Source organism: Pinus tabuliformis, chromosome J (genome assembly GCF_031772625.1).
Source record: "Pinus tabuliformis cultivar Carrire ecotype Pingquan chromosome J, CPIR1, whole genome shotgun sequence".
Taxonomy (NCBI): Eukaryota; Viridiplantae; Streptophyta; class Pinopsida; order Pinales; family Pinaceae; genus Pinus; species Pinus tabuliformis.
The window spans coordinates 195,414,460-195,434,783 of NC_142295.1; the positions used below are offsets into that span (position 1 = coordinate 195,414,460).

The window sequence follows — 20,324 nt, forward strand, 5'->3', positions numbered from 1 at the left end:
TTGGTTAAGAAAGGAAGAGGAATCAACCACCTTTCCCTTCCTCAGCCATGGAGTGATGTTGTCATGCTTATAATTAAGTACATTACATGCGAGGGGCACTCGACGTTAGTCTTCAACTATAATTTTATGCTGTTGAGCCATCTTCGGCATGGGTAATTAGTCAGTCTCCCCTATTTCCTATTGGAAAATTTGAGACATATGGTTGTAGTGGTAAGGGTAGCCTCTCATTCATAGGCCTTAATTACCAACCATGGACTTATAAAGCTGATCGTGATGGATGCTCTAGAGTACCAAGGAAGAAGTTGGGAAAATTTTGTTGGTGAAAGCACATAAGCCCCACGACAAGAACAAGTTGAAACTCCCATAGATGATCCAAGGGAAGCTAACATAGCTAATGAGTAGGGACAGTCTTCGACAGTTAGAATCAAGAAAAGGTCACTTGAGAGACTAATGGGTGGCAAAACACCAAATACAAGGGTTCAGGTTGTCTCTCAACGAGCACCCTCACAACCAAAGAAGAAACCAATGCCCTCGCCACCAAATAAGAAACCAATGCCCTCACCACCAAAGAACAGACCAATACCCTCACCACCAAAGAAGAAGAAATCAGAACCCTCACCACAAAAGAAGAAATCAGAACACTCGTTGTCAACAGAGAAGCCATAACCCTCACCTTTGTTCTGGAAGAGGTCGTACGAGCAAGAAGAGAAAAATGAGAAGCAAAAGAAGAGGAGACAGACTAAACAGGAAGATGCTTCTTCACCTGGTAGGGATGAAACCCAAACCCTGCTCCCTAAAATTGAGAAATTAGAAGCAGAAAATAAGAAAAATTAAATCAATAATTAGGGTGAAGAAAATTGAAATTGAAGGTTCCATGTCTCGAGACATTAGATGAGGCAGTTAATAAGTTAGGATCATAAACCACCCAAGGACCTATATCTATAGCATGTGCATAAGGTTTGGCAACAAGAGGGTATAAGATCTACATTGCATACACTATTTCTAAAAGAACCCAAATAGAACCATGGGAGGTCAACACACAAGAACCCGTTGATGATTTTCTTATTACACAAGAACCAACAGTTGAAATGGAGCATCCCAGGAGTTTCGACCTAGAAACTGACAGACACGAACCTCTCAACAATGTTTTTATTACACAAGAACCAACAGTTGAGGCAAAGGTTTCTGGTGAACAAGAACTAAGAGTTGTTCCACAAGAACCTATCAACAAATTCGTTGTTACACAAGAATCGGCAGCTGAGGTAGAATGACTCAAAACACATGATGTTATTACACCCTCCACTGTTATCGCACATGAAATTTCACAAGGCCCAGATGTAGGGTTGCGGTCAGGAAAACTTTTGTTGATATCAGAACTGCAAAATTGGAAACAAATGGCACTTTCCCTGGAAAAGGGAGTGATCTATTTAGAAGAACACCAGAAGGTTATTAATAACCTCAAAGGTCAATGGGATGAATAATTTCTGATAGAAGAATGGGTAAAGTGGGAAACAAGGAAGGATGAAATGGAGAAAGAAAAATAGAGATAGATCCTTTAACAAGAGGTTGCTAGGATGAGTAAGGAGAAAGGTCAAATTGATGAGTTAGCCTTGAACCTTTTATGTTTTAGGTCACCATCTCCATCCCTATCTGATCTTCTTGTGGGAAATTTTTTTTTTTTTTTCAATTGAAATCTATTTATGAGAACAGACCCTACAAGATTAATTCCACTAAAACTTTCCTAGAGGTATTTCGTTCATGTGATTTTTATGACTAGAGTTTGATATGCAAACTCTTTTTAAATAATATAGTTGTTGAGCATTCTACTTTACAGATGGCTATAAATCTCACTCCTTATGTTGGATATTTGCAGCTTTGGGCCTTCATATCTTTTATGAGGAACCAAATTGACTAGCACCTTGCCACACAATCATATTTTGTTAATGAAAAGAAGGCAACCTTGATGGTAAGATCAGAATCAGGCATGGCCACTACTATGAGGTGTGAATTTAAGAAATTTCTCAATAAATCTAGCATGATAGAACAAATATCCCTCTACAGGAGAAGGATTGTTGGATATTTTTTTAATATCCATGAAAAACTGAAAATTTGAGTGTAACATACCTCTTGAGCGTACCTGGAGAAATAGCTACTAGGCTCTCATTTAACAATTTTTTTTTTTTTTTTTTTATGACTAAGAATTTACCATTTTCTTATGTAATATTCTTCTCTGGGTATTAACAAATATTATTCCTGTCACTATACTCAATAGTCAACCCAAGAGATACAAAATATTTGTAACATAACTCCTCTATGTTTTACAGGACCAATAATGGGAATCTTTAGATCCATTTATATAACTTATAAGAGAGGTACAATCACTAGCCGTGAATGACATATCAGGCATGCCACTTACAACATTCCTTGGATAATCAACATAGACATTCACAGAGTATTATCTTAAGTTTACTATGGCCAACTAGGCCATACATTGTGTTTATAGTTCTACAGCATAATCAAAGTATTCTGACCAACCCCTTGTTCAACATGCATAACTAGCCAATATAACCTCATCAGAAATGATGATCAACAACTTATACAATTAGAATCTTTATTTCATAATCATTCCTCATGCTACTTAGATATTACCTATTGATGAATTCCACTACTATCTCAACCATTAGTCATATGACCATCTTATAACAATGGTTTCATGTAAACAATAACAAAATCATTAATTACCACACACTACCTTTATCATGGTTCAATTTCCACAAATATTGACATATATCTTAGCGGCTACGCCCACCCCATTAGGAAAGATGTATAACATAGATACTTCATGTTAAACGGATTACAAAATATGTATATGTTTGTTATTTCAAGCATAATTGTTCATAATCGAATAAGACGTAGGAAAAAGTAACAATATAACCATTATCGCATTAGAACCAGATAGTCTATACGTCTACTAATGTTAACATGGACTTCATTGATAAGCCATAACTTTCACATGCAACCAATAAAGTTATCTTGTAAAATCCATTAACACTGATAATCTATAAAATTCGCATACAATTCCATTAATAATTTCAAAAGCAGATTAAAATATAAAGGTAACAGCCTCTACAATACATTCCACACATATGAAGCCATCTTAAACAATCACTTGGAGGGAGGAGCGACACCACCCAACCATGAATCACCTCTGGTTCCACCCGAGCCAAGGTTCTTGCCAAGGATCAATTGTCCTCAATTGATCAATGCACTGGGTATTTAATACCCTCTTTCATGATTTAGTTTCCATTAGCGGCATCTCTCTTTTATGGATTTTTCCATTTGTGTAGGTCTTTTTCGGAAAAGCTCATCTTTATCTCCTAGGAGGCCTTTTCTCATAAAAGATTTCCTTTATCTCCTGCAAAGCTTTTATGTCCAATGGATATTTATCTCTCATCCATCCGATGGATCTGCAATCCATCCAAGCTTATCTAGAATCACATCTAGAAGCTTTATCATGAAAGATTCATCTCTATCCCATTTCTTAATGGGACTTGGCAAGAATCTCCTCTCTCTTGGTGCTCCACCCTCCAAGTGATTTATTTTATTAATTTATTTAATAACACTTTTTCTTTTCATATTACATATAACCTAGCTTTCCTCAGCTTAGGTTTACAATCATTTAACACACAAGGGAGGATATCACACCTAGCTTTAGCTCAGCTTAGGTTTACAATAATTTATCACACAAGGGAGGATATCACACCTAGATTTAACTTAGCTTAGGTTTACAATAATTTACCACACAAGGGAGGGGTGTTACATACTCCACCCCTTAAACTTTACACCATCCTCGGTGTATCACTGCATCATGTCCTTGTTCACAAGTAGTTGGTTTTTGAATCCACATCTCTCATGGCTCTACCATCTGATGCAAATCTTCTAATGTATATCCGTTACAAGGAGTGCTCCCATCACATCTCCTTCCATAGCTACATCGGTCTGAAGTAGTGCTTTCCTTCCATAACTACCTATAACATTGTTTTCAAACCATTTGTGAGAATTTATAGATGCATAATTTTAGCTATGATAACTATTTTATTTTGTTACTTAATATTACTAAAGCATCTATTTCTTATCATTTATTTTAGCTAACGAGCTCACGTTCTTTGCTTTCATTCTTCCAAGCCTTTGTGTTCTTGTCGAACACCTGCCTCTTGCAGTCTCTCTGCATACAACACCTCCGTTAGCATATTTTCCACATAAATAGACCTACAATGTCATTCCAGATTAGTTCACATAACAATATCATATATGTTCATCATATATATTCCTCATCATTGTATGTATGCCAAACCTAACCATGGTTACTTATCCCTGAACCATTTCTTACTTTCCTTCTTCTATGCATCCTCCAAGTCGGTTGCCCTGCTAGACATCTACCCATTGTCTTTATGCATACCTACACACAAGGCATATTATACACACCAATACACATATTATTTTTTTAATCTTGTAACACATGTAATACGGCAGTACATACGGTACCATTTGTGCTACAACCCATCATACCATCCTCATGGTATCATCTGCATGAAATTAACTTTATCCACCATTTTAGTATTATGTCAAATGTAAATCATTTCTAGATGTTATGTTGTTGTAACATAATATCAATGGTATAGTATTGTATTCATGCATACTTTCATCTTAATCGTACCTTCTGCTTCATGTTCTAAAGTAGACTATTAACTCATAGCTTTTGAAGGTTACTAATTATCATATCATACCTCATTCTTATTAATTTATCTCGTATGATTTACTAGTGCCCTTTTTATGCTTGAACAACTTCTTGATCATGCATAACATCTCATTTCCCCTTCATGAGTTTATAAAAGAAAGTTTTATTACTTTTAATCCTACATATTCACAGTTGTAGGTACTTACAACCTCAGGGTATTTACATGTTAGCTCCCCCTTTGTAACATTAAATTCCCCTTAAATAAAAGATAAGTTATCCATTTTATAAATTCCTATATGGATTATGCCACATTTCTTACGTTATTCATACATATTATTAATGCAACCCAACAAAGGAACCTCCCAACATTTATTGGTACTACATATGTATTTCACTGGGTATGACATTAGTCTATTTAAATAGATTGTTGGATACCATTTAATTGAACCTCTCATCCATAACATACAATTTGTGCTTCTTATTAATTTCCATGGTTATTTTTATACTCAAGGCTACGTATAGGCCCCACTATGCATCTCCAATTAAGGATTCATAGGTCATGGTATATAATAACATATTTAAGTGGTTCCCTTATCCACAATTTCTTCCAACTGAAGAACAAATCACATTCTAAATGAATGCATTAATCAAAGGATAAATTGAAAGACAATTTGTACAGGTTATATAGTCTTGTACTATAACATGTTCTCACCATCATACCATTATTTCCTACAAACCTTTACCTTGGTATAATACTTTCATAGAAATTTTATAAGTTGTTTTTATAGCATGATGACCATAGTTTAATCTCTCACAAGAATCATAGTCTAGTTTTATGAGAATTGTGATTCATGCATTCATGAAGCCAACATATGTAAGTGTGCCACTCAAGTAATGATATGTTACTCCCTATTGCATGCTATTTCTTGACAGTAATACTAATAACCTTCAATTTCCTTGTCCAACCTGACTCTTAAACATAGTCATGCATAGTTTGCCTATTTATTATTCACACATAACACCCCATGCATGTATAGCTCGATTTAGACTTAAGATTATTTCTTAGATTGATGCATGATATCAAGACCCTTTTATCATCGATCAATTGCTAAATACAATATTCTTACAAGTCTATAATATTGCACAGACATGTGCTTACATGGATGATTCATATAATTCATTAATATGCATGGATATTAAGCATGATCCTCTTCAATCATGTTTATCTTAATGATTACTTAACCATTCATGACAAGGCATAGGTATATGTATCACAACAATTAAGCCAGGATATGACCATGGCCTTCCTCCATTATATAATCCTCCTTTCAGGTATTAGGTGAGAATCGCTTTTATTCACCAATCACTAAAAAAATTTGTAGTCAACAATGATAGTATTCTACTGTTTAATTTGATCCTATCTTGTGGTAAATACATGTACTATCTCTATGTCGAAAAAAATGCAATATCCCGAATTTGATGGATAATTCCCAAAAAACAACCACCCCATGCCATTGCTTTCTGCCTGGAAAGGACCAAGTTGTTTATCATAAACATGCCATTTAAATGATTAGATACAGAAGTTAAAAGATTCTCTGACCGATGACTAATTTATCTGACCTGTGAAGAGGACTAGAACATGAGTTCCTGTAAATATGTTCAACAAAATTCCATAGAAAACCGGTCAAGAACCTTCATAATCATAATTACTCAGATCCTGATGAACAACTTGATTAGTTCAAGAACTTATAACCAAGTGTCCTCTCTTGTAAGAAATATGAAACACCTTTCCTTTTCCTCATACGGGGCTCTTCTTTTCGGTTTAAGGATATTAACCTTATTAGTGTTGTCGCAAAAAAATATGCATGTACATTAATTAGAACACCATTGCTATTAGCATGCTAAATATAGGTGCACAATTCTCCTTTTACTAGGAGACAACTATGTGCTAGAAAAAAATGTTAATGAAGAATAGAAGACTTCATAGTACGACACTAGCATCTAGGTTGGCCACAAGTGACACACTCAAGTTGCTCATCATGGACGTATGTATCCTTACATGCGTTCGCATATTATGGTTGAATTTAATTGTGTATTGCGTGCTCTGTGGATTGGACTCACGCTATATGCTTAGTTTAATTACATGGTATGCCGAATGGTGAACAAAAATATGCCACAAGTAACAAATTAACAATCTTCACCATAACGCTTGACATAATTATCATGACAATGCACGTAATAATTAGAAGTAGTGTTGTAGATAGTGGTCTTCTATCCATTCAACATGCATATATTTCTCTATTCGGTTACCTTTTTTTCCCCTTTTCAGGAACCTACGAGTGTGTACTGAAGAGGTGTATCCCTCTAGAGCCGAATATTTGGGAAGTTTTTGTGAAGGGAACTTTTGGAACAAAACCCCAAAATGACACCTACCTTGGCACATTCTATCAGAGATCTCCGTTCTCTAACCGGTCGATCGTGGTGTTCATTTCCATGCAGGAAGTGATTTGGCACAACAAGGGAACATGTTTGGTGGACATGTCCGCAACCTCAAGGCTAGTGGTTGGCATAGTGGATTGTTGTCCCAGACTCTTAAGAAGATGGGTTCTCTCCATGAAACCTGTAAATTCCAAAAACTTAATCATGGAAAGAAATATTAACAGGCTTTTCTGGTGACAAAAAACTCGTATTCAGTAGATACCTACAAGCATCTCAAAAAAATTAATTGCTTTCATTTTAATCCAAAAAACATTATCTGCTCCCTCTAAAACTTATGGGTTCATTAAAAACCACTAAGAGAGAAGATATGGCAGAATGAAGAATTCTCAGAGAATAATACATGATCCCGATTCCTTGAACAAAAAATCCTCAAAAGTGTGTTTGTTGTCTTCCTTGAATGAGAGAGCTATTTAATTGCATTCTTATACCTTACAGTATAAAGGTTCATGTGAGTTTTAATAATAGATGACTAGGAAGTAAGAATTACTTCTTACATCATCTAAATAGTCTCCCAAACTGTACTTTAAACAAATGTATACATATATATTTTCATTTAGGTTTAATAAATCTCAGAAAGGAAATGAATCACCACTATGTACTCTTCGTATTTGTCGTATCTGTCACAACCATTATCAAACAATCGATCTCCACACATGGCACGATCCTCCTTATCTCACATTCTTTTGTTGTAACTATGTAATATACCTGCAAAGAATATATATATATATATATATATATCAACCTTAGTTAAATTATTAGAACCACAAAGGAAGGATATTCACACCATTTTTACCTCCATAGGACTAGTGGAACAATCCTCTGTATTTCATATCGATGGTAAGCCTTCTCTTACTTATGGCCTTACTTAGGCTCGACTCACTACTACATGTAGGGGGGTTTTAAGACAATATTTAAGACAATATTTGAGTCAATTGTCTTAACTTAAGGAAAAATGAAACTTATGTATTGTCTTAAATATTGTCTCTAAGCGGGTGTCTCAAAATATAATGTCTCAAAAAATTGTTTCTATAAAGACAATATAAAACACATATTATTATTGTCTCTATAAAGACAATTTTATTTGTCTCTCTAGAGACAATATCATTTGTGTCTCTTTAGAGACAATTACATTTTTGTCTTTTTAGAGACAATTCCATAATTCAAACTATTGTCTCTCTAGAGACAATATAAAAAATTATTTAAAAAAAATAAATGTCCATAATTCAAACTATTGTCTCTCTAGAGACAATAAAAAAAATTATTTAAAAAAAAAGTAAATGTCCATAATTCAAACTATTGTCTCTCTAGAGACAATAAAAAAAATTATTTAAAAAAAAATAAATGTCCATAATTCAAACTATTGTCTCTCTAGAGACAATATAAAAAATTATTTAAAAAAAAATAAATGTCCATAATTCAAACTATTGTCTCTCTAGAGACAATATAAAAAATTATTTAAAAAAAATAAATGTCCATAATTCAAACTATTGTCTCTCTAGGGAGAATAAAAAAAATTATTTAAAAAAAAAATTCTGCTCAAACTATTGTCTTGGATTTGCTCCTGCCAAAAATTATTTAAAAATAAATAAATCTGCTCAAACTATTGTCTCGGATTTGCTCCTGCCAATCTATCTGTGTATCCATCTCTATCTACCTATCCATCCATCCATCCATTCAACTATATGCATGTCTGGATATACATATGTAAGCCTGCAGATCTATGTTTTATAGTGTGTGCTCTCCTAAAATTTGGGATATGCGTTCACATTGCATTTATAGGGTGTGCCTTGGGAAGTATGTATCCATTTTGACTTTTTCTCCATCTCATTTGGAAGGAGAAAAGATATATCGAACTGGTTAACATTAAATAACAAGGACTTGACAATTACTGTACAATAAATAAACCATGCTCATCCTAATTCAGAGACCAAATAAATTCCCTGGTCCATTAAATCAGAGAAACAAACACCAGAGAAAATTCAGGAAAACAAAAATATTCGATAATACAAAAAATTACAAGCTACACAGGCATCATCCTCAAAACCTCCAGCGCTCTAGTTGCACCTCTGCTTTAGTTAGGTCTTTCTGATCTTTCTTCCTACGATAAAATATTGGGCAGTCATGACTGCAATAAGGACAGGACATCAATGTAAGTGTAAAAGAGATAGTAATTGTAAAAAAAAAAAAAACATCCTATTAATTAAAAAAAAATACATGATCATACAAATGTTACAAAATACATCCATAATGTAAATTTAAATCATGTTATGAAAATGTAATACTTGAAATATAGCATTCAAAAACCTTGTGCAAAGAACATCTTGGTCCAGAGAGCCTTGGCACCGCTGACATTGTGTCCATAGTTTACCAAAGAGCATTTCTAATTCCCTCACTGACATTGATCAAATATTAGTGTCATATGATAGAAAATCTAGGTGAGAACAATAGACACAAGGCCTAATTTAAATTCTCCAAATAAAGAGTAATGGTATTAGAATACCAGCTTACCATTTGCAACTGTTTTCTAATACAATTCTACTTCTCTTCCTTTGCAATGTGAACAAAGTGTTTGATCTTCTTTGTTGCAATGGCAACATGAAATCAACTAACATCATGAATTTCAGTATGAAGCAACCTAACCAGACATTCTTATTATAAGAAAGCTAGACAATTTCTTACAAGGAGAGCAGGCATGGAATCATGCAACCTCATAGATTTTTCCACATCAAAATGATGAACCCTAGTAGCTTTCTAAAGCGCCAAACTGAAATAATAGTTACTCTCAATTGTGCACTACTATAAGCAAGGAAACCACATGCAGGACACCCTCTACTTGTATTAACTAAATACCTGATTGGTGTTTTACAACCAATACAACAGAGTTGTTTCTTCGCAAATTTCATAATTCCACTATTTGAAGGAGTTGATATGGAAACTGCTCGTGTGTGACTACCATGAAGAAGCTCCTTGCTTGCATTCTTCAAAATGGGCTCAAATATTCTCAATAGTGGCTAGAGAGCAAAAATAGGCACTAATAAAAAACACTTAGCTGGAAAGAATTACTATCTATCAAGATATATTTGAAACACTAGTGAAATTTTCAAAAAGAGCTTAAACTGCAAGTGATGATGCTTTGGTCTTTCACCTTGCTCAGTTGATTCTCCAGATAATATTGTGGATCAATAGGGACGTTATTCTCCAGTACGTAAATTGGATCCTCAGATTTCTCATATGCTTGAGCCCAAGTAAACACATTAGTCGTTATATCCATAATCCCTCTGTAAATTATGCCTCCAAATAAAACATAACAAAATAATTAAAATAACCATTTTTTAGTGCAATATCGAGACTTATGTTGAGCACGGAAGGAGTTAATTACTACCTTGTCACCTTTTGCAGCCTTTATGATGACATATGGAACACGATCACCCACAGTTGGAGCAGTTGCAACATCCCTCTGTAAACCAGGGGTAACTTGGCTTTAAAACACGACATCAGTTTAAAAAATCCAACAATGGACTCATTGTCAATAAAAAGCAAAATATTACAAGAGTCTTTAGATGCATTGCAGTAATAAAAATAGAGAGATAGGATTGAAATGGAACCAGAAGGCATTGCACCATTCATTATACTTGTTCTGAGAAGTTATTTCCAGTATTTACCTTCCGCATGCACTCAGCTAGTTCCACGTGAGCTGCCTTGACTGCATAGTCATCTCCAGTATTTGTCAGACCCTGACTCAACAAAGAGATTGTTAGCACAGGCAAACAACAATGCCCTTAAGAATATGTTGATAGCCTTGATAAAGGATATGACCTGCAAACATCTGTTTCTACCATAGCTAAACACTAATCAATTTTTCTCATCATGAGATTAAAAATGCAGATATATTATATATTGTCATGTTTTGATTCTCTTCAATTGTATAAGAACCTCCCTTGACACTTCTTCCTCCCATTGCTAGCAGTAAATATTGACTGAATCCCTTCCAAGTACAGAATGTAGGGAGAAGAAACATGATAGACTTAAAAACGAAACTTCCATGGCCTACCCCAACTAGGTATATAGTATATACTTCTAACACTTGAAACTGGGAATATGTAATAAGTGACTTGCTCGCAATGTAAATCTCCTCTTCCCCCTATTATATTTTCTCCATTTCAATAGTAACAAATGGTCAAACAAATTTGGTCATAAACATGCAGAAGGATTCATTGTTCTCACCTTAGTTATCACCAAAAGTGACAAATCCATTATGTTCATTAACAAGTCAGAAATAGTGTTCTTGACATACTGCACTGCACCAGGTATGTCACGATCAATGAGTATTTTGTGAAGGCACTCTGTAACCAAGTTCTTCACCAGCAGACAATTGTCCCTTCACATTGTTTCAATGCCTGTTGATATGGAATATTTAAAAGATCAAGAATATTTAATAATTAAGAAGGTATCAAATAAATTATTTTTCTAAGAGAAGTTTGAGCCTTCACAAACACTAAGTCCTGTCTTTGAAACAAAAAGATTAGGTTTGTCACCTTTAGTATCCATTTTGTCATAAGAATCTGGCTTTGTCCACAACAACCCAACATATCTTTTCTTGCTGATCAACAAGTATGGGTAGTATATTTTTTCAAATTCTAGTTTAATAGGCTGCATAAAAGCATATGTTAAATAACACACTGATTAGATGCCAAAGATGCACCAAATAGATGCAGATAAGCCACAGAAAAGCATAACTGATCATCTTGTCCTGTGCATATTTACAAAGATCCCATGGAAGTGGAATGTCAAAAGAAGATTAGTTTTAAAAAGAAAAGCATAATTGATCATCTTGTCCTGTGCATATTTACAAAGATCCCATGGAAGTGGAATGTCAAAAGAAGATTAGTTTTAAAAAGAAAGGTGATATTAAAACATTCATCCCTACAAAAACATCATTAACAACTCTAGAGGCTTCATGGATATTTAAAATTCTTGACACTGTACCTTTGTAGATGTACCACTAATATAATCTGAGGTTTCCCTCCCTAGCGTCATGGCCTCTTCTATATGTGGTACACCAAACTGTATCATAACTGAATCTGTATCTCCATATACAACCTAGATTCAAATATAAAAATATAATATCAAGATTTGCAGTAGAAATCTTGGTTAGGATCAGATCACCCGTTATGATTTCAAGAACTTGGACTATCACCAATACAGCAAGTGTACTTCCTGTCATTATAGATCCACTTCAAAGGTTACAAATGCCTTTAGTTGCTAAATAATAGCTTACCTTAGCATTGTACTGGTAACCACCAACTATTGTGAACCTTTCTTGAACTAGCCTCTTTGTATGCTCTATCATTTGACGGCCTGACAGGTGGAAAAAAAATGAGATGATTAATGATATGGAATTTTAAAACAATACATAAAATCGATATTGTCTGATCGAACAGAGAAGGTGTTAAAAGATCAAACTGGACTTGTAATCAAAATATAGTAAGAGGGCCTAAGCATATCATCTTAGTTGTACAAGTACACATGACTAATTAATGCAATTCAAGAACTCGATCTTATTTGTACAAGACTGTTAATTATAGTTCATACCCAAAACATTATGCTAGGAGGAAGAAAACAAGGGGAGAATCAAGGTGTCCATGGATTTAATGTATTTTCTCCATGGAAGAACTATGAAATTACCATAGCTCGTCACACTCAACGAAATCTCCAAACAGGGCAATTGCCCAACAGTGGCACCAATAAACCCATAAACTGAATCCGCATTGATTTGCAACTGCACATAGTCAAAACTATTTTATACGTTTCACCAGCATACCTAGTTTTACTTTTATTCCATGTCCAAGCCATAATTAATACAGACTTGACAAAGCTATAATTACCTTCAAAGCCAATTGTCGGCCACCCAAGACAACCTTTTCAAAACGATCTTTAGCCTCCTAAACAAGATTACAGGAAGCTAAAAACTGAGATGCTAAGTGGAAAAAATACAACCATGTAACATGAACATAGGAAGCACATAGTTCACCACCTTTAGGTCTGCCTTGGCTCTTTTCCTGGTAGCCAGTAACTCTTCTAGGATCTCTGGTAATATGCCCTGGGAAACAGGAAAAAGAGCATTCAATTTAGCATCATAGAAAATGTTGAGCATATGATGGTTAAAAAGTAAATAATGAAATAAGTATCAGCATAGTGTTTGACATGCAAAGACATTAAGGTCTTAGCATCCTACTTTACTTTTAATCCTTTCTAGTAGCATAGCTTCTGGTGCCTATGTTAGTGTTACAATGGTACAACTGTGCATTATACAGTTGGGATGACTAGGAACGTGTATTGGGATCTCATCCACATAGCAATTTGACTGCTAAATTCTACCATACATGTTAGGGAACCTATCTACTTTTTGTACATTGACAAATCAACCAAATCTGAATCTGAATCTACTTTTTGTAATTTGACTCCTAGACTATTGAAGATTGGAGAAATGCACTTTTTCGTGTTGGAGACATTAGTGGTTTCAAGCTGGAGGCGTGCAATACTGGGTGAAAACTCAACCTTCACTATCAATGATAGTATTTTATGTTTGATAAATAGACATAGATGTTTGTTTCTCATTGTTATATTTATTTTCTTCTGAATAACTAGCAAGGAGCTGGAGATGGAGTTGCTAGATAAGGTGGTTAAATGTATGTCGGAAATAGTGAAAAAGCCATAGTTGCCCATGGTCGACTATCCAACAGGCTTGAATTTTAAGCTTCAAGATTTTGAAGAAACAGGCCTGTTGCAGCAACAGTAAAGGGGGAAATCTCAGATATTGGGGATAGTGGGGTTAGGTGGCATAGGAAAGACAACTTTTGCAAAACATTGAAAAAAGATGATATTTTAACCCTGTTTTTCATGTGGCGCCATACCTTTTAAAATTGACAAATATATTTGGTGTAAACATGCTGAAACCTTTGCACTACTCTACTAGGAATGGAAAAGAGTATATATCAAGACTATTGCATACAAAACAACTAGTACCAAAATGATAATGTTGATGTCACTAAGTTCTAAAAATTGAAAATAGATACAATGAACAGACAAGCACCTAACTCAATCAATATTTCCATACTATTGAAATATATGTCCCCCAAATCTAGACTAAATGACCTAAATTCACTACCCAGTGATAGATAGAGAAATAGGTACTTTGAGGCCAAATGTTTTAAGAAAAAACTAGATGATAACATGGGTAAAAGTATGGAGATTATTGTGAACCCATATGTTAGAAAAATGAGATAGGGAAACTTGTAGTAGAATTAGTCTTGGTAATCTTCCAATATGAATGTCACTAATAAATTTAGCTCCGATTGTACTCAAATGTATTTATAAATATCCTCCATAATATTCCAAGGAACTTAATAAAAAGTTTTGAGATTAGAACTAGTTTCAGAAATCAATTTCAAGAGATAAAATCCAATAGTCCTAAGAATGAAAAAGACAGTCCAATTCCTTCCTTGTATTTGGGGATTAACACTATCTTCAGGTTGAAATAAATTTACATTTTTCCAATTCCCAAGTGAAATTTCAGATCCATGTTAGAAAATTTGTAAACTCAAATACATGTAACCAGTGTGATGTTTGCACCAAAAGAGCCTAGGTTACTTCTACAACATTCATGGAAATGAGATGAGCCATCATCTCTTTCATGGCACATTAAATAAGGAAACTAACACAATCTCATGTAAATCAAGATCTAGAATGCACCTAGAGATAGGAAACTTGAGGATGAATATCTATCTTGAGTTCACACAAATGGTCGATGTATGCATTATTGTAACTCTAAATATCCAACCTAAATTTAAATAGATTTGGCTAATGTATATGTTAATTTATAGAAACGTATTTCAAAGAAAACCCAAGTGCCTAGAGAGGGGCTAATGACATAAAATTGAAAACCCAAATCATGGTTACAATACTTAAATATAAAATGCTATGTTGTTTAGTTTGAACATATAAAGGAACTTACAAGCATATCTTGCATGAGAAGTGTGGGAAGAGGTTTGAAAGAGGGAAATATGGCATCATTTAAAACAATTCTTTTCTCAGAAACCACTGCGTGCAAATTGTTGCATCTTTGAAGCTCTCCTCCTTTCCATTGTCCAGAAAACTTCATAAGCAATTTTTTCCGTCTATACATAACCATCCTAAGAGACGACAATAAAGATGGGACTAGACCTTCCATGTACTACCAACTTCAATTCTGCCCATTTTGTGTTGAACTCATGGAAGACCAAGAGGCCACAAAATTGGTGCAACCTAAATTTTGAAAATGGGTTTATGAGAAAACTACAAAAAAACCCACAACAGATTGAGAATGAGTAGTTATGTAAGTATAAAGGTCCCGAGAATACAAGGTTCCCATTGATAAACAAAACGAAACCTCAATACCCTTCGAGGGGCCAATAATAATGTAGAAAAGCCCCCGAAAATTTAGATTGAGATAGCAAATTGGATTATCACAAATTTGTCTCGTAATCCACGATTCAACTGTAGCAAATTATAAGTTTCTTCCATGGAAATAAATCAAGTACTGCTGGAAACACGAGAAAGAACTTGTTGACTCAACAATAAGGTAAGATGAACAAAACACATCCAAAAACAACCAACTCCATCGAAACCTTTCGAGAGGACACGCGGGATTCTGGGGGTGCTGCTTTGGAGGTCTGTAGTAGCATATGTAGGAGGATCAGCCTCGTGACATTTCTATAACATTTCCCTAAAACATTTCATGACCTCCTCATACTTATTAGGTGGATCAAAGCCGTGGAATTTCTCTAACATTTACCTGAAAATCCTCATGATCTCTTTATACCTATTGAGCGTAAAATGGGCCTTCATTAAATGATTAAAAGTCAATGTACTCAGTGCCATCTTAACCTCATAGATGGTTTTGAGCATATCGAACCAGGCTTCCATGTCCAACCTAACAATCAGTGCTCAAAATTATGTTATGTGTAACGAGATTCCATATAACACCAGGTTATTTAATAAATTTACAAAGATAAACAACATTATGCCCTAATAAACATTATTGCCCTAAATTTACACTCAAATTTTGGACGAAAGGGTTAAATGTTTGTCGGAAATAGTGAAAAAGCCAGAGTTTCCCGTGGCCGACTATCCAACAGTCTTTAATTTTAAGCTTCAAGATTTTGAAGAGACAGTCCTGTTGCAACAACAGTAAAGGGGGAAGTCTCAGATATTGGGGATAATGGGGTTAGGTGGCGTAGGAAAGACAACTTTTGCAAAACATTTCTTCAATATGAAGAAATCAGATTATCACAGATCCTGGTTTTTATTTGAAGTTAGAGATAGTGCAACTAAAAACTCTAAAAAATTTGTGGCAGAGAATACTTCTTAAGGCCAACATCTTTGCAAGGGAAATACATCAAATTGAAAGGAAAATACATGTGGAAAATAAACCCTTTTCTGTCTTCCTTGAAACTTCTAGCTCAGCTTCGAGTTCCTTTGCAAAATAACAGTGAAAGCCCCAACATATAAAAACTAAAACAATTTAGCGCCAAAAAGCTTTTCGGCCTCTACACCAAAAATGTTTCGATGGTTTCAGTGGTCTTGTTTCCATTTTAAGATGGCCTAGCCCGCTGTTTCCTACTATTTCCCGCCCATGTCTCCCACTGTTCATAAGAATGAGGGTCTTAATATCTATCTCCCGCCACCCATGAATAAATGAGTATGTACTCTGCTGTCATTGGGCCTCATGCCCTTAATGCCCATCACAAAAACCCCAGTCTTGTGGCTTTAATAGATCAATAACTTAACACAAGCGCATTCTTGGCAACAAGACTGCAATTTCATAACCAAAACCAAAAGTCTGAAAACGAGGAATTATTCCTCTGAGTTCGGCCTAGTCCCTCTGAGTTATTATAACAAAACCCTCAGCCTTAGGCCAGAGAAACCTTTTAAAAATACATTACAGGGATAGTATTCCATCCAGTTCACGGATGAAGGATGTTAACTAATATCCCTAGCCTAGTTCGACAAACAAACACATACCTGGTAGTGGGCGCCAAGAAACTGGTAGACCCAACTGCAATTCGGCATGACTCCGAGGACCCACACCATAGCCAACAAGGTCTACACATTCAAGTACAAAACAAGATGAGTATGTGATGACAAAACAAGAGAAAAGCTATAAAACTTAGAAACTATTTAATTTTAACACCTAAAACATATGCACTTACCTGAAGAGACTATCCAAGCGTGAAACCCTTTCTAAAAACAGAGACTGTGTCTCAGTGCACATCGTGTTATACCATTGAAAAGAACTAATTTCGAAGGCAACTAGATGTGGGCAGCTTGATCAAAGGCAAACTGTGGCGACGTAAAGCAGCGGGTAGAGAATCATAACAGAGAAAGACAGAAGTGAACCGTTTGAGGGCTCGACGAACTAACACTCGTAGCTCGACAACCCTGGGAGATCACCTTAAGACACAAAATGTACCAGGATCTAAAACCATGTGCGTTGGATTTGGAAGAGGCGTCTGCACCACAGAACCGATGCATATTCCCATGGCATGATTCCAACTGGAGGCTACTTGGCAGTCGAACCATGCATAACCCTAGGCATATGACAACCAGGGTACCAACTGGAGGCTCCTTGGCAGTAGAACCATGCATAACCCTAGGCATACGACAACCAGGGTATTAATCTAAGGTTGAAAGGAGGTGGTATGGCCATAATTGCCATAGCACTTAAATATTTATGGAAGTTAATAAATGAAGCCGGTTCACAACGTCGTCGTCTTTCTAGCGTTAACAGAGAAAGCAAGAACAACTCAGGGAGAAAAATTCAGGCCGACCGCATTTATTGGACTTCCTTCCAGGGGTTTGTAGCACAAAATCTTTGTTTCATTGGCAGAGTAAAACGCTCAGTAAATCAAACCCTGTTAAGTCTGAAGTGCCTCTAATTATGACATCTACAAAAGCTAGGAGCAATAGAATTTAAATAAGGAGGAGGTGCGTCCATGTGTAAGATGTATTGTGAATTGCGTGGATGCATCGACACATTTCTCATATCATTTCTACAGAAACCCGTATGTTGTATTTGATAGACATGTACAAAATTGTTAAGACGTAGGATTAGGATATGTGGTTTCGTTGGCACCTCTTCATAAATTTAATGTCGGTTCCACGTTCCCGTTTTCTCTTTGTGTTCCGTTTACTCCTTGCCTGAGAAAGGAGACCTCCGAACACACAGGGAAAAAATAAAAAATCACCTAAATATCCACTCGGTGGTACGTTCCCATTTGCTCCTTGCATTCTGTTTACTCCTTGCCTGAGAAAGGAGACCTCCGAACACATGGGGAAAAAAATCACCCAAATATCCACTCGGTGGTAAACCCTTATTAAAATATTACATGTTTATTAATTTTAAAAATTTAGCAGACAACTTTGTTATGTGATTTTGTAAAGAAAATTATATCAACACTGCATATTCATTAATTTTTATTTTAGTTTTAAATATATAATAGAGTTTTGTAAAATCTAGATTTGTAGGGTGGGTGTATTTTAATTGTTTTATATTTTGATTTTTTTTTTTTTTAAATATATATATTTTTTAAGTAAGATTATATGTCCTTTTGAATGTATAAATGGATTTAGTATTTGAAAATTTCCAAGATATTTGAATTGTGTAGACTATAACATTTCCCATCACTAGATTCTTACGAGTATTTCCAGTGGATTTACTAATTTCCCCACTGCTAAAAGCCCTTCTGTTGTAATTCCCCCCTTTAATGTGGAGCATTTGCAAGAAATAAGGGCACATTTTGTCCAGTTTCTTAACAAAGACACATCTCTGGAAGACACCCCCTTTAATGTGGAGCATTTGCGAGAAAGAAGGGCACATTTTGTCTAGATGCTTAACAGAGACACATCTCTGGAAGACTTGCGAGACAAATCCAATAGTGGAAAACTTTGACAGATCCAATGGTCGAAAATGAAAAGGTAGACGATAGGTGGTGGCTTAACTCATTCAAAATGTACACCTTTGGTGTAAAAAAAAATATTATTTGCTATTTCTGGTTGCAAAGCGGACTAGCCTACCCTGATGTGCGCAATTTTGAATGATTGATTGGATTTTATTATATAAATAATTGAGAGAAAATAAAGATAATAATTTGTATAATTTTGATTAAGGATTTATTTTATTTTGGGCAATTTATTGACAAGGTTTAGTTTGAATGATTGAATTATTATAATATTTATTATTTTGAACCAAAATACAATTCTTTCAATTTAACATTTCTAGTTTGAATGATTGAATTATTATAATATTTATTATTTTGAGCCAAAATACAATTCTTTCAATTTAACATTTCTATCGGCCTCTCTTTGCACCTTTTGGAGCAATTGCTAGTAAAATATCAGGTTATACGTTAAATCACACCAATAAACGTGAAGTTGCCAGCCGGATTATGGAACTTACAGTCATGTATAATGGTAAATTATATATGTGCTGAAAAACCATAGTCCAACATTTCATTGCAATTTAAATTAACGAATTACGCCATGTTCTTTTGAAAGTGAATAACCATAATGCTATTGGTAATTCATGGATTATTATTAATATAGACAAATTTTATTTTACTATAAGTTACCTTATTAGTTAGATGTGTGACATTAATACTTTTATTGTTTTTATTGTACCATTAAAAATAATAAAACTATGATTGAAATTACACTAATTTTATATATTTATATATTCTCTATCTATTTTACTATTTACACTCAATTTAATAATAATAATTAATAATTAGCACATATTTAACTTTATATATTTAGTTTATTTTCACTTATCTTAATACTTAATATATTTTAATTTAAATCTTTTATGTTAAATTTATTAATAACAAACATATATTTAACTTATTTTGATTTCTTATAGGTTTAAGAATATTAAATTCCATAAGAATTTTAAAATGTTATGTTATTTTACATAGGTTAAGGTTCCATAAAAATAAGGTTTGAAGTTGCTTTTTTGAATTGACTTATTATTGATCTACTTCTTGTACTATAG

At 34.6% G+C, this 20,324-nt stretch overlaps 1 protein-coding gene across 1 annotated transcript; it reads right to left on the reverse strand.

Moving 5' to 3' along the window:
* Positions 1-491: 491 nt before the first annotated feature.
* LOC149226349 (DNA polymerase delta catalytic subunit-like) lies at positions 492-17,549 on the reverse strand. The gene is made up of 14 exons (XM_089380180.1): positions 17,488-17,549; positions 17,300-17,380; positions 16,985-17,042; positions 13,272-13,337; positions 13,123-13,179; positions 12,923-13,016; positions 12,516-12,595; positions 12,224-12,337; positions 11,773-11,887; positions 11,462-11,580; positions 10,900-10,971; positions 10,628-10,694; positions 10,383-10,528; positions 492-680 (listed from the first exon to the last, which is right to left on the reverse strand). The coding sequence occupies exons 1-14, from the start codon at positions 17,547-17,549 to the stop codon at positions 492-494; spliced, it is 1,320 nt and encodes a 439-aa protein (XP_089236306.1).
* Between the last annotated feature and the right edge of the window lie 2,775 nt (positions 17,550-20,324).

Excerpts from the sequence above, each read along its gene's own strand:
- LOC149226349 (XM_089380180.1), bottom strand. The coding sequence starts at position 17,549 with ATGTGCACTGAGACACAGTCTCTGTTTTTAGAAAGGGTTTCACGCTTG. Across the intron at positions 17,381-17,487 it reads CGCTTGGATAGTCTCTTCAG|ACCTTGTTGGCTATGGTGTG; the intron begins GTAAGTGCATAT and ends TTGAATGTGTAG. Across the intron at positions 17,043-17,299 it reads TTCTTGGCGCCCACTACCAG|CCACAAGACTGGGGTTTTTG; the intron begins GTATGTGTTTGT and ends GATCTATTAAAG.